Source organism: Microcaecilia unicolor, chromosome 5 (genome assembly GCF_901765095.1).
Source record: "Microcaecilia unicolor chromosome 5, aMicUni1.1, whole genome shotgun sequence".
In the NCBI taxonomy this organism is placed as follows: Eukaryota; Metazoa; Chordata; class Amphibia; order Gymnophiona; family Siphonopidae; genus Microcaecilia; species Microcaecilia unicolor.
The window spans coordinates 272,869,411-272,881,027 of record NC_044035.1 but is presented as its reverse complement, the minus strand read 5'-3'; the positions used below and the strand labels follow the sequence as shown (position 1 = coordinate 272,881,027).

Genomic DNA, 11,617 nt, shown 5'->3' with positions numbered 1-11,617 from the left:
AGGCACAGCTTAGTCAGGGGCAGGGCCGCCGAGAGGGGGGGCAGGGAAGACAAAATTCCCCAGTCCTCCAAGGGGGGCTGGCGCCGCAGTCCCCGATGTCGCCCGTCCGCCACTGGGCCAGGCCCCCTTGCACTGAAATCATCACAGCGCCTCACCTGTCACCTCGCTCCGTGACTGAAAGCACAGCCAGCAGCGGCGGAAGGCCCGAAGGGAGGAGAATCCAAAATGCCGCTGCTGGCTGCGCTTTCAGTCACGGAGCGAGGTGACAGGTGAGGCGCTGTGATTTCAATGCAGGGGGCCCAGCCCGGTGGCAGAGGGGGGTGGGTGGGGACTGCGGTGCGACAGCCTGGGGGGGGGGGGGGGGGGTCTTTTACTAAAGGTTAGCTCGAATCTGCAGCAGGTCCCATTTTATTACTATGCGCCCTGCTGTAGATAACTGGAGCTAATCTTTAGTAAAAGACCCCCTTACTTTGGGCCTACCAAGCCCAAAGTGAGTGGACTTTGTCGGCACTGCCACACTGGTGGGAATTGCTTTCACGGCTTAGTAAAAGAGGCCCTTTGAATGGGCTGTGTTGGCATTAATGTGCGGGTTTGTAACAAAAAAAGGGGGGCGTTGTTAGTGATAATTTTATTTAAGATAAATAAAATCCGTTAACCTCCGCTTTTTAAGGCGCTGCCTATCCAACTGGAACTGCTCCCCTCCACTCCACCGTTTGCTAAGCCGCGCGGCAATGCCGACCTAGCCGCGTTTCAAAGTAAACGGGGGGGGGGGGGGGGTAGATTTTTTAGAGAAATCACGCATAGGCAGTCCGTTATTTTTTAATAAGCCTTTTTTATTTTGGTTGAACTAAAACAGCGGCAAGCTTCGCGCAGCGGCTTCAGTCCCAAAATATGCTACATAGGATTTCATGCCGTCTCCTTCTCCTTCTGTCCAGTAACAGTACTAGTGTCGACTACTACCGACACCAGTCTCAGTCTGTCTGATCTCATTCTCCACTCCGCCCACGGCCGACCTCCTTCTGACGCACTTCCTGTTTCCCAGCAGGGCGGAGCGCGCCCGCGGTCGAGGAAGAGAAGTTGAATCAAAGTGGGTGGGGTGCCAGAGGAGGAAATCGACGGGGTTCGATTTGGGCGATCTCAGGCATGACTTTGAAGGTAGGATGGGGGAGTTCGAGATTGAGGGACAGATGACAGACCATGGGGGAGAGGACGCTTCCTCGGCGTGTGAGGGCAGTCGGATGCGTGTGACATGGTATCAAATATACAAATGAATTAACATTCATAGAAATTCGATAGCGATATATAATTAGTAAACAAAATACCAATACAAATAATAAAGCCCCCCCCACCCACCTTTAACTGATTCATTTCATACTTTCGCTAGGGAATGGAACATCTGGGACACATGGGAATCATAAACCTAGGCATGTATTTGAGTGCCAGTTGCTTTTGATGGTTAAGGTGAATGCATTGTATGATAAGCATTTTGGACTAGCGTGGAGTGATGATTGAGTTTCCCTTGCCAACTTCCACACCTACCTTTTGCATTTTCCAAAATTCCTTTTGTTTTTGCTAACTTGACCTTTCTTCTGTTATGCTTTGATATAACTCTCATCAACAGCATGAGCCTATCTCCTGAATGCGAACCTACATTGTGCAGTGAGAACCATATTCTCAGATGGCCTTAAAAGCATAGGAGCCAACTTTTCAAAATTATTGAGGGTGCTAAGCCCAGTGGAAATAACCCCTCCCTGGACACATTCAAGGAATTTTCTCAATATTGGGGGTGCTCAAGCACCCACAGAGCCAGCTCCTATGCTTAAAAGGAAGCATATGAATGATGTTTATTAACGTGAGAGCATATAAAATTATTTTAGCCTTTTATTAGGTGGTTTTGGGCTCCAATAAGTGGAGCCCCTGTGATCTGATAGGTTTCTAGGGCTGCTCCTGAAAAGTTCTATTTCAGCTACTGAACCTTTGATCTTGTGATTACAACCTCTCCTGAGGCCCCATTCTACTTTGCAATAATCAAAATTCTCTTACGCATGAGCTCAATGATTAAAAGAACTAACTTTAACAAAGTGCGAGAGACTAGTAATAACTATCCACCATTCTGATTGTCTTCTATTTTGCTGTGGAATTTTGCTTTCAAATGTTGCGTATTTTGCGTGATTTAAAAAAACCCCATGCTTTGTCTTCACTCCTAGGTAGTACATACATCACAAATCCTCTAGATAAGCTGTATGGTTGCTATTAGCCATGTAATTTCTTCAGTGGTACTACTGCAGTTTAGTGGTCATATGACTGCCTCCTTAGAGAAAACTAGTAGTCCAATCGATTTTTGTGATTTGGTACCAAGAACATGTTGCTTCAAAGCAATGTCTGTATTATACCTGGAGTGTTAAACAGAAAATATGGAGGTAACCTTAACCAAAATTTCAAAAACAGCCTACACATCTTGCTGGGCAAACCGGACGAGCCACTTTGTATTTGTTAAGTAATGGAGCGTAAAGGCTAGTGTGAAAATCTTTGTTTGCAGATGCTTACTTTCATGCAACAAATTATTGTTTTCAGTTCATCAATTTCAGGGTGAGGCAATTATTCCAGATAAGAGCAGGCATAATTTTCTGTTTTACTCAGGAGAGCAAATAGAATCTGATTTTGATGCGCAATCTTAAGATGGTTTGGTTAGAACTGTGTGATGTGACGTGGTCTTGACATTACTCCATGTTGCCTAATTTCATCATGATAAACTCATGATAGGTTTTGGTTAGAATTTTAAAGTTGTATGTAGTGCGTCACTCTGTAACTTGAAATTTTCTGTTCCATTTCTACAGAAATGCAACCCTGAAAAAAATGCTTCCTTCTGCAGTAAGGTGACATATTCCTGGTACAGCAGGTATGAACCTTTAAAGATTTCAGTTGGGATTTTAGAAACCAATTAGTGGTACTGTTCCACAGAATTCTCGAGAGGGTAATGAATATTACTTGTGCCACATTTTATCACGCATAAGGTTTGAATTGTGGATTCAGGTTTTGGCTGCTTTCACTGACTCTCTAATTACCTGTTAAGGGTTGGTGCTGGTGAGTTTATCTGTTAGGTTTACTGGGCTTATTCTGGTGCCAAGGCACTGGCTGCTGCTTACTTTAACCATGTGATAGCTATTACACAAGTCAAGGGTCATGGATTTGATACCGCCTTTCAGTGGTACAACCAAAATGGTTTACATATATTATCTGCTACTACTTTCTCTGTCCCTAGTGGGCTCAAAGTCAAGGGGGTCTTTTACTAAAGATTATCTCAAGTTATCTGCAGCAGGACCCATAGGAATAAAACGGGCCCTGCTGCAGATAACTTGAGCTAATCTTTAGTAAAAGACCCCATAAGTTTTTTTGTACCTGGGACAATGCCCAGTGTCACGAGGAATTTGAAGTGGGAATCAAATCTGGCTCCCTAGGTTCTCAGACCATTGCACTAACCATTAGGCTGTTCTTCCACAGAAGTATATGACATATAGAGGGGCATTTTCGAAAGGGACGTCCAAGTTTTGATTTGGACGTCCTCGCAAAACGTCCCGATCCAGGGGTGGGGAAACCCGTATGTTTGAAACAAGATGGACATCCATCTTTCGTTTCAAAAATACCGTCAGGGATGTCAGAGTAACGTTAATCTATTAGATTGTAAGCTCTTTGAGCAGGGACTGTCTTCTATGTTTGTACAGCGCTGCGTACGCCTTGTAGCGCTATAGAAATGCTAAATAGTAGTAGTAGGATGTCCAAATCCTTAAATTTGGTCATCCCTAGACATGGATGTTTCTGATTTTCGACTATTTTCGAAACCAAGGACGTCCATCTCAGAAATGACCAAACGCAAGCCTTTTGGTCGTGGGAGGAGCCAGCATTTGTAGTGCACTGGCCCCCCTAATATGCCAGGACAGTAATTGAGCACCCTAGGGGGGGCACTGCAGTGGACTTCATAAATTGCTCCCTGGAACATAGCTCCCTTACCTTGTGTGCTGAGCCCACCAAGCCCCCCAAAACGCACTACTACCATAGCCCTTACGGGTGAAGGGGGGCACCTAGATGTGGTATAGTGGGTTTGTAACAGGTAGGTGGGATTGGGCTGGGTCTGCCTGTCTGAAGTGCACTGCACCCAGTAAAACTGCTCCAGGGACCTGCATACTGCTGTCACGGATCTGAGTATGACTTTTGAGGCTGGCATAGAGGCTGGCACAAAATATTTTTAATGCTGTTTTTTGAGGGTGGGAGGGGGTTAGTTACCACTTAGGGAGTAAGGGGGAGGTCATCCCTGATCCTCTCCGGTGGTCATCTGGTCATTTCAGGCACCTTTTTGTGCCTTAGTTATAAGAAAAACAGGTCCGGGTGAAAACGTCCAAGTGCTCGTCAGGGACGTCCTTCTTTTTTCCATTGTGGGTCATGGACGTCCAAGTGCTAGGCACTCCCAAGTCCTGCCTTTGCTACACCTCCAACACGCCCCCTTGAGCTTTGGCCGTCCCTGCGACGGAGTGCAGTTGGGGACGTCCAAAATCGGCTTTCGATTATACCGATTTGGCCGTTTCTGTGAGAAGGACGTCCATCTTCCGATTTGTGTCGAAAGATGGGTGTCCTCCTCTTTCGAAAATGAGCTCGATGGTTACTGAGTTTCTAAAGTTAAAGCAGACACAATCCCATCTTAAGTAGCATTAGACATTGCTTGGCAAGGGCCATTGCTGAGTCCTGAAAAAAAGTTTACATTGTAGCCAAAGTACACAATTTATAGGCTTTTGAAAAAATTCAGGAAATCAAGTATTTTTCTATTTCATTCTCCAGATTGTTCAGGCTGTGACAGGTTGAATAATGGAGCACAAAGCAATGTGTATATTATACACCAACAGCCAGATTCTTATAAATGGCACTGAGAAAAATTCGGAGGTCAACGCTATTCTCTAAAGGGCACGCCAGCTGAGCACTTATTTATTAGGATTTATTTACCAGTGTTGGGCGCGAGGACTTAATCCAGCTGAAACCTGGTATAAATCCATGCACAAATTGGGCATGGATCCTTGCTATTCTGTAACACTGCGCGTATCTCTTGTGAACATCCCATCCCCTCCCACGGCCAGGCCCCTTTTTGAGTTGCATGCAATCCAATTTAGGCGCCTATTGTTCCAGAATAGTGCGTAGCCACATTGGTGTCCAAATCATCATTAGTGACAATTAAGTTCTTGTTAGCTCCTATAATTACATCGTTGGAGCATATTAACTAATTATTTTGGGTGCCGATCTGGGATCCACGCCCAATTTTGGGCTACCTTTATAGAATCCAGAGGCAAGTGACAGTGTAACACTATTCTACCTGATAGTGTTTTCTGTCTAAAAACTGCTGCTGTTGACACAAAAATGACAATTCTTAACCTTGTTAATTTATATTAGTTGACTTAATTTTATTTTTACAGTGTTATTACTCTGGGCTATAAGAAACCCTTGGAAAGGGAAGACCTCTTTGAATTGAACGAAAATGATTCAGCATATAGAGTCTGTCCCAGCTTTGAAAAGCACTGGCGAAAAGAAGTTTCAAAATATAAAAAGGGGTCACAGGTAAACTGGATTGTACTAATTTTCTGGATCTTTACCCTTTTTTCTTGAAACAGGTTTGGGAACAAAAAACCCCAGAGGGTTGAAGTGACAAAAAGAGTGAAACGTGGCAGTAGGGAAGGCTCTAGGCAAGAATATGTGAATAGGCTGGTCACCAGAAGGGAGTGTAACTGCTTTTATCTGATTGCTAGAATCTAGCTGGAATCCTAGCCTAAGTGTTGTATGTAAATTACTTGAGCTTTGGTGGAATTGTACTGTAGAGTGGAGAAAGATTATAGCTTGTGAGACACCCTGTGTGCTGAGAGACCGATGCTGGACAGATCCCTAGCTGTTCCCTTGAGATGGAGAAAAAGAAATACAAAGAATTATTACCCTAGCTGAGGTACTTTAAATATGGACTTAAACAGCACAATTGGTGATTAAAATCATAAACCTGGACCCACTTTTTTTTTTTAGATTATAAAGTAGAAAATAAAATAGGAAGAAGTAATTCAGAGTTAGAGGAATTAAGACGAGAAACAGGTGAGCTAACTATACTGAGGAATCATTGATGTGAATGATGCATGTCTCAGGAGGACTGTTGGATCCTCTGAGCTCATTTTCTGTCACCATCACTTATTTTCAGCCCTGCCTTGGGAGCAGACAGACCAACAGCTGATCAGAACTTCAGGACACATCTTAATCTCTGTTCACTTTTATGTGTTTAGCTGTATAGTTATCCTTTGCATTTTAACCTCTGTTTCTTCTTTACTCCCTTTGTATGCAGGTTCGAGTTCTTTCCTATCCAGTATTGTAGTTCTTTTCTTGTTCAGACATTTGATTTACTACTACTACTACTACTACTACTATTTAGCATTTCTATAGCGCTACAAGGCATACGCAGCGCTGCACAAACATAGAAGAAAGACAGTCCCTGCTCAAAGAGCTTACAATCTAATAGACAAAAAATAAATAAAGTAAGCAAATCAAATCAATTAATGTGAACGGGAAGGAAGAGAGGAGGGTAGGTGGAGGCGAGTGGTTACAAGTGGTTACTAGTCAAAAGCAATGTTAAAGAGGTGGGCTTTCAGTCTAGATTTAAAGGTGGCAAAGGATGGGGCAAGACGTAGGGGCTCAGGAAGTTTATTCCAGGCGTAGGGTGCAGCGAGACAGAAGGCGCGAAGTCTGGAGTTGGCAGTAGTGGAGAAGGGAACAGATAAGAAGGATTTATCCATGGAGCGGAGTGCACGGGAAGGGGTGTAGGGAAGGACGAGTGTGGAGAGACACTGGGGAGCAGCAGAGTGAATACATTTATAGGTTAGTAGAAGAAGTTTGAACAGGATGCGAAAACGGATAGGGAGCCAGTGAAGGGTCTTGAGGAGAGGGGTAGTATGAGTAAAGCGACCCTGGCGGAAGATGAGACGGGCAGCAGAGTTTTGAACCGACTGGAGAGGGGAGAGGTGACTAAGTGGGAGGCCAGCAAGAAGCAGATTGCAGTAGTCTAAACGAGAGGTGACAAGGGTGTGGATGAGGGTTTTGGTAGAGTGCTCGGAAAGAAAGGGGCGGATTTTACGGATGTTGTAAAGAAAGAAACGACAGGTCTTGGCGGTCTGCTGGATATGAGCAGAGAAGGAGAGAGAAGAGTCAAAGATGACCCCAAGGTTTCGAGCTGAGGAGACAGGGAGAATGAGAGAGCCATCAACAGAAATAGAAAACGGGGGGAGCGGGGAGGTGGGTTTGGGGGGGAAACTGCTTTGATTTACATTGCAATAATGGCGGTATATCAAGAATAAATAACAACTTACCCTAACTAATTCTGTTTGTTCATCTACACCCCTAACAGGCTCCCTGTGACAAAAAAGCATTATTTGACAAACAAAGGATACAGAAACCATCTCTGCTCGTCCCACTGTGGCATACGTTTAAGGTCCTGGTGATCCAGATTGCAGTGTTGAAAGTGGCTGCTGATATTTTAGCTTTTATAAGCCCTCAAATACTGAAGTAAGTTAAAGTTGGATAATATTTTCCTTTCTCTGCCATCCGTAAGAAAGCTGCATTTTTGAAAGAATGTTGCTTTGTAAATTTGTTCTACCCGTGGCTCTTAAATAGCTGGATAAAATAACTGATAGTGTTGATTTCCACTGTAGTTTTCCAGAGAATGTGGTTAAAGCAGTTAGGTTAGCAGGGTTTAAAAAAGGTTTGGATAATTTCCTAAAAGAAGAGTCCATGATCTGACCATTCTCGGTCTATTCTCGGTACCTATTTTCTTTACTCTAGTCTGCCAAAACCCATCTCCCCAGAGCAAATCAATTCTTGAATAGCTATCATGAACTGCAGAGTAAAAAGTATATCCCCTAATGTTAAGGTTACAGGCTGTCCACAAATCAGTCAGCTGTAGTATTTTAATTAACTGAGAGAAAGCTCTAGTGGGGTATGCGCATAAAGTTTGAGTAGTAGGGTGGCGGTCTATATGTGGATTGGGTACAAAATTAAAACCCCCTCCCATAAGGATGTGGCCAGTTGCTTCTGCCCAGATAGTGTCCCCATGTGAATCACAAGGCCCATATATATTTACTAATGTCATTGCATCCCCCTTTAATGATCCATTAATAAGTAAGAATCTGCCCTCTTCATCTCAATAGATATTATCTACCTGAAAAACTATATAAGATGCACTAATTTTGCAGAATCTAACTTTTTCCTGGCTGCCATTAGTAAGATTTGCCTCTGGGAAGCTTTATGAAAGTCAGTAGGCAGATTAGAGAGGAGAAAAAGCTTAATTTTAACGGCAGCCCTCGCGGAGCTTCAGCCCCTTGCTGCAGTTCCTGTCACTGACATCACTTCCTCCTTGTTCAACTGATATTTTGTTTGCATAAAAATCTGGGGTATGCAAATGTACTAGTTCTTGAAGATGACGCACTTGGCTGCACTGTCAGGCACTTTGAAAAAGAAGTTTTTAGAAGTTAGGCATCTATTTGTAATTACATTGACACCCCATTATAGAAGTACTATTCTAAATGCTGTGATCACCAAATGGTGGAATGGGAGGGATCTGTGGAATTAGCTGTAGTGTATGGTGTTATAGAAAATCCTTAAATACATTTGAAAAATAAGTAATGGAAACAAAAAGAATAAGATAAAAAGAGGAAGCAGTCAAGCCAAAAATCTGTCACATGGATATTGTGACTAGCTTGCATTACTCACACAATATGTTTGTGAGCTGAAAGTTGTGCCACATGACAGGACTCGGCCCCGTCACCAAAGCAGAGAGAGCGTTTGGATGCGAAGGAGGTGATAATTTTTTCAGTGTAACCAGCCTTTTATCTTTCTAGCAAACTGCAGAATTTCCTTTTTCTGTAATATAAATATAGTGTGGGCTGCTGTGTTTATGACATGGCTTGGCTTGTTTGTTTTTCTCACTGCTTTGATTAAACAGAATTGGTATTCAGATATCAGTGGCCTGAGAACTGGGGGAACCAGGTTCAATTCCCACTGCAGCTCCTTGTGACCCTGGGCAAGTCATTTAACCCTCTATTGCCCCAGGTACAAAAAAAAACAAAACGAAAAAACCTTCGATTGTGAGCCCACTAGGGACAAAGAAAATACCTGTATGTTTGTGAATTATAGTGGAATTGTCTGGTTTCAATTTTCTAGACTGCTTGCCTCTTAAACATAGGAGGTGCTAGAGGTATGGTGGTGGCGTGGTTATAATTTTACCAAATAGTGCTCTTTAATGCTGTCCAATTTTATTTATTTATTAGGATTTATTTACCACCTTTTTGAAGGAATTCAGTCAAGGTAGCGTACAGCAAGAAAGTCAAACATAAAGCAATAGACAATTACAGCAGTAAAATTATTTAAATAACAATACAAAGTATTGCAAGGTATTCTACAATTAAATGTTGGCGGTTAAGGCTGGTTGAAAAAATACCTGTCTTTATCTAGCTAGTTATCTTTGACATGATATTTTCAGACTTAAATGGTTATGCTTTGTATCTGTTTAAAATATATTCAGCTGCTGAATGTTTCTGGGATATTGATCTTAAGTGTAATGTGAACATAGGGCCAGTACATATAGCATGGCTATGTTTGTACCCACATACTCTATATAAAGTTTTGAAATGCAGTTTCTACATGTACTAGAAATGTGCACGGGGCAAACATTTTTTCCTCATTTGGGCTCCCCCCCCCTAATATTGTCCATTTTTTTTCCAATTTTTCACATGGCTTAAATTTAACGTATTTAGTACACATTACAAAATAGTAATGCACATTAATTAGCTTAACCCATGTTAACTTATAGGTTATTGTGTGTTGACTTGACGACTTAAGAAACCATGGACCTCTAAAGTGCGCTAGCGATTTCCGGCACAGCAAATGCAGTTGCCGCTCAGGAATCGCTAGCACGGTTTAGTAAAAAGAGGCCCCAAATGTGTGCTAATGAATCTGCTTCCCTACAGTGTACTTGTTCCACTCTGCTCTAACTTTGCCCCATTTTGAGAAGCCGATGTAGAAAGCTATGTGTATGCACATTTTGTGCATGCAGAACTTGCATGCTGATTGAGGGGAACCTGCTGGATGAATGTGCACGAACATATATTGAAACAGAAACCAAAATGTCAAACACATCGGTGCCTCTTCTGCGTATAAATACTAGCCTCGCAAAAATTTCTTGCACATAAAAGTTCTGTGCGGCTAATATTTATACGCAGAACAAGAGGCGCTGATGTGTGTTGACAGTTTTGTGTTTGTTCCAACATGTGCACAAGCTCTGTTTCCTCCCATCAGTCTTTTAAACTTGCAGACATTTCTTTCTAGCTGCAGAAGATGACAAAACTGGAAGTTAAATCGTCTCTGCTAATCCTTCTATGCTCTCCTGAGCTCGGCAAAAAAATTTCTCACGTCCGTGTGTCAAAAGCCACTTCTTTGCATTGCTACAGAATATTTAATGGCCTCATTGTATTAAAATATAAATTCAAACGCTCTAAACAGTTTGAAAAAAGAAAATACAAAAATAAGTTTGCAGGTGTCTTCAGATGTATCCTTAAAGATTCAAAGTAAGGAATCTATAATAATATCTTATTCAAATTGGAGCCTCAAAGCTCCACATAGGGAAATACACATGTATAAGAATCACCCCATGATATCAGGAGTCCGTTCCTATCATTGGTTCCGATCAGGAGGAAAAGAGAAAAAAACTTCAAACGTAAAAACTCATATTAAATGAGAAAAGCGTGTGAATTGAAAAAACTGTTTTCCTCCTGAATAATTACCTAAAAAAGAAGCACCGGAAGACATCAAACACTAAACTACTAAAGACTGGATCTAACTCAAAAAAACAGATAATGACCAACCAGCGCGACTATCGAGATTCTTCTCATCACCCAAGCTAAGTACTTGTTTGAGTGTGTTGCTTAATGTAAAAGGGAGGAAAATATCAGTGCATAGGTGGAGGTTAACAAAGTTTAACCAAGAACTACTATCAGTTTTTGCAATTTAAGCCACAAATTTCCAGCATGTTCATCCCGAGATTCTACACATTGTCTAGCTTATTACCTGATTGACTCTATAGTTTGGGAAATAGGTCTCAGGAATATACGCGTGGGTTGACTTATTTATGATTACTAGGTATAGGTTTGTTGGTTGGTCATTATCTGTTTTTTGAGTTAGATCCAGTCTTGAGTAGTTTGGTAATTATTTTAATTATTCAGGAGGAAAAGTTTTTTTTCAATTCACACGCTTTTCTCATTTAATATGAGTTTTTACGTTTGAAGTTTTTTTTCTCTTTTCCTCCTGATCGGAACCAACGATAGGAACGGACTCCTGATATCATAGGGTGATTCTTATACATGTGTATTTCCCTATGTGGAGCTTTGAGGTTCCAATTTGAATAAGATATTATTATAGATTCCTGAGTTGGAATCTTTAAGGATACATCTGAAGACACCCACAAACTTATTTTTGTATTTTCTTTTTTCAAACTGTTTAGTGAATGTGTATTCATTCAGTTTGATTTTCCCTGATTAGCGATAGAGGTTTTCTA

General features: G+C 41.9%; 1 protein-coding gene across 2 annotated transcripts in view; it reads left to right on the top strand.

Moving 5' to 3' along the window:
- Positions 1-1,073: 1,073 nt before the first annotated feature.
- Positions 1,074-11,617, top strand: part of LOC115470734 (multidrug resistance-associated protein 1-like) — a 108,452-nt gene continuing 97,908 nt past the window's right edge. The window contains exons 1-4 of one of the 2 annotated variants that reach the window (XM_030204222.1): positions 1,074-1,155; positions 2,838-2,899; positions 5,457-5,598; positions 7,418-7,575. In XM_030204222.1, the coding sequence (XP_030060082.1) occupies positions 1,144-1,155; positions 2,838-2,899; positions 5,457-5,598; positions 7,418-7,575 (374 nt within the window). In that variant the 5' untranslated portion in view covers positions 1,074-1,143. Of the gene's footprint in view, positions 1,156-1,189; positions 1,253-2,837; positions 2,900-5,456; positions 5,599-7,417; positions 7,576-11,617 lie in introns of those variants that run through there. The other variant, XM_030204224.1, reaches the window with a different exon arrangement.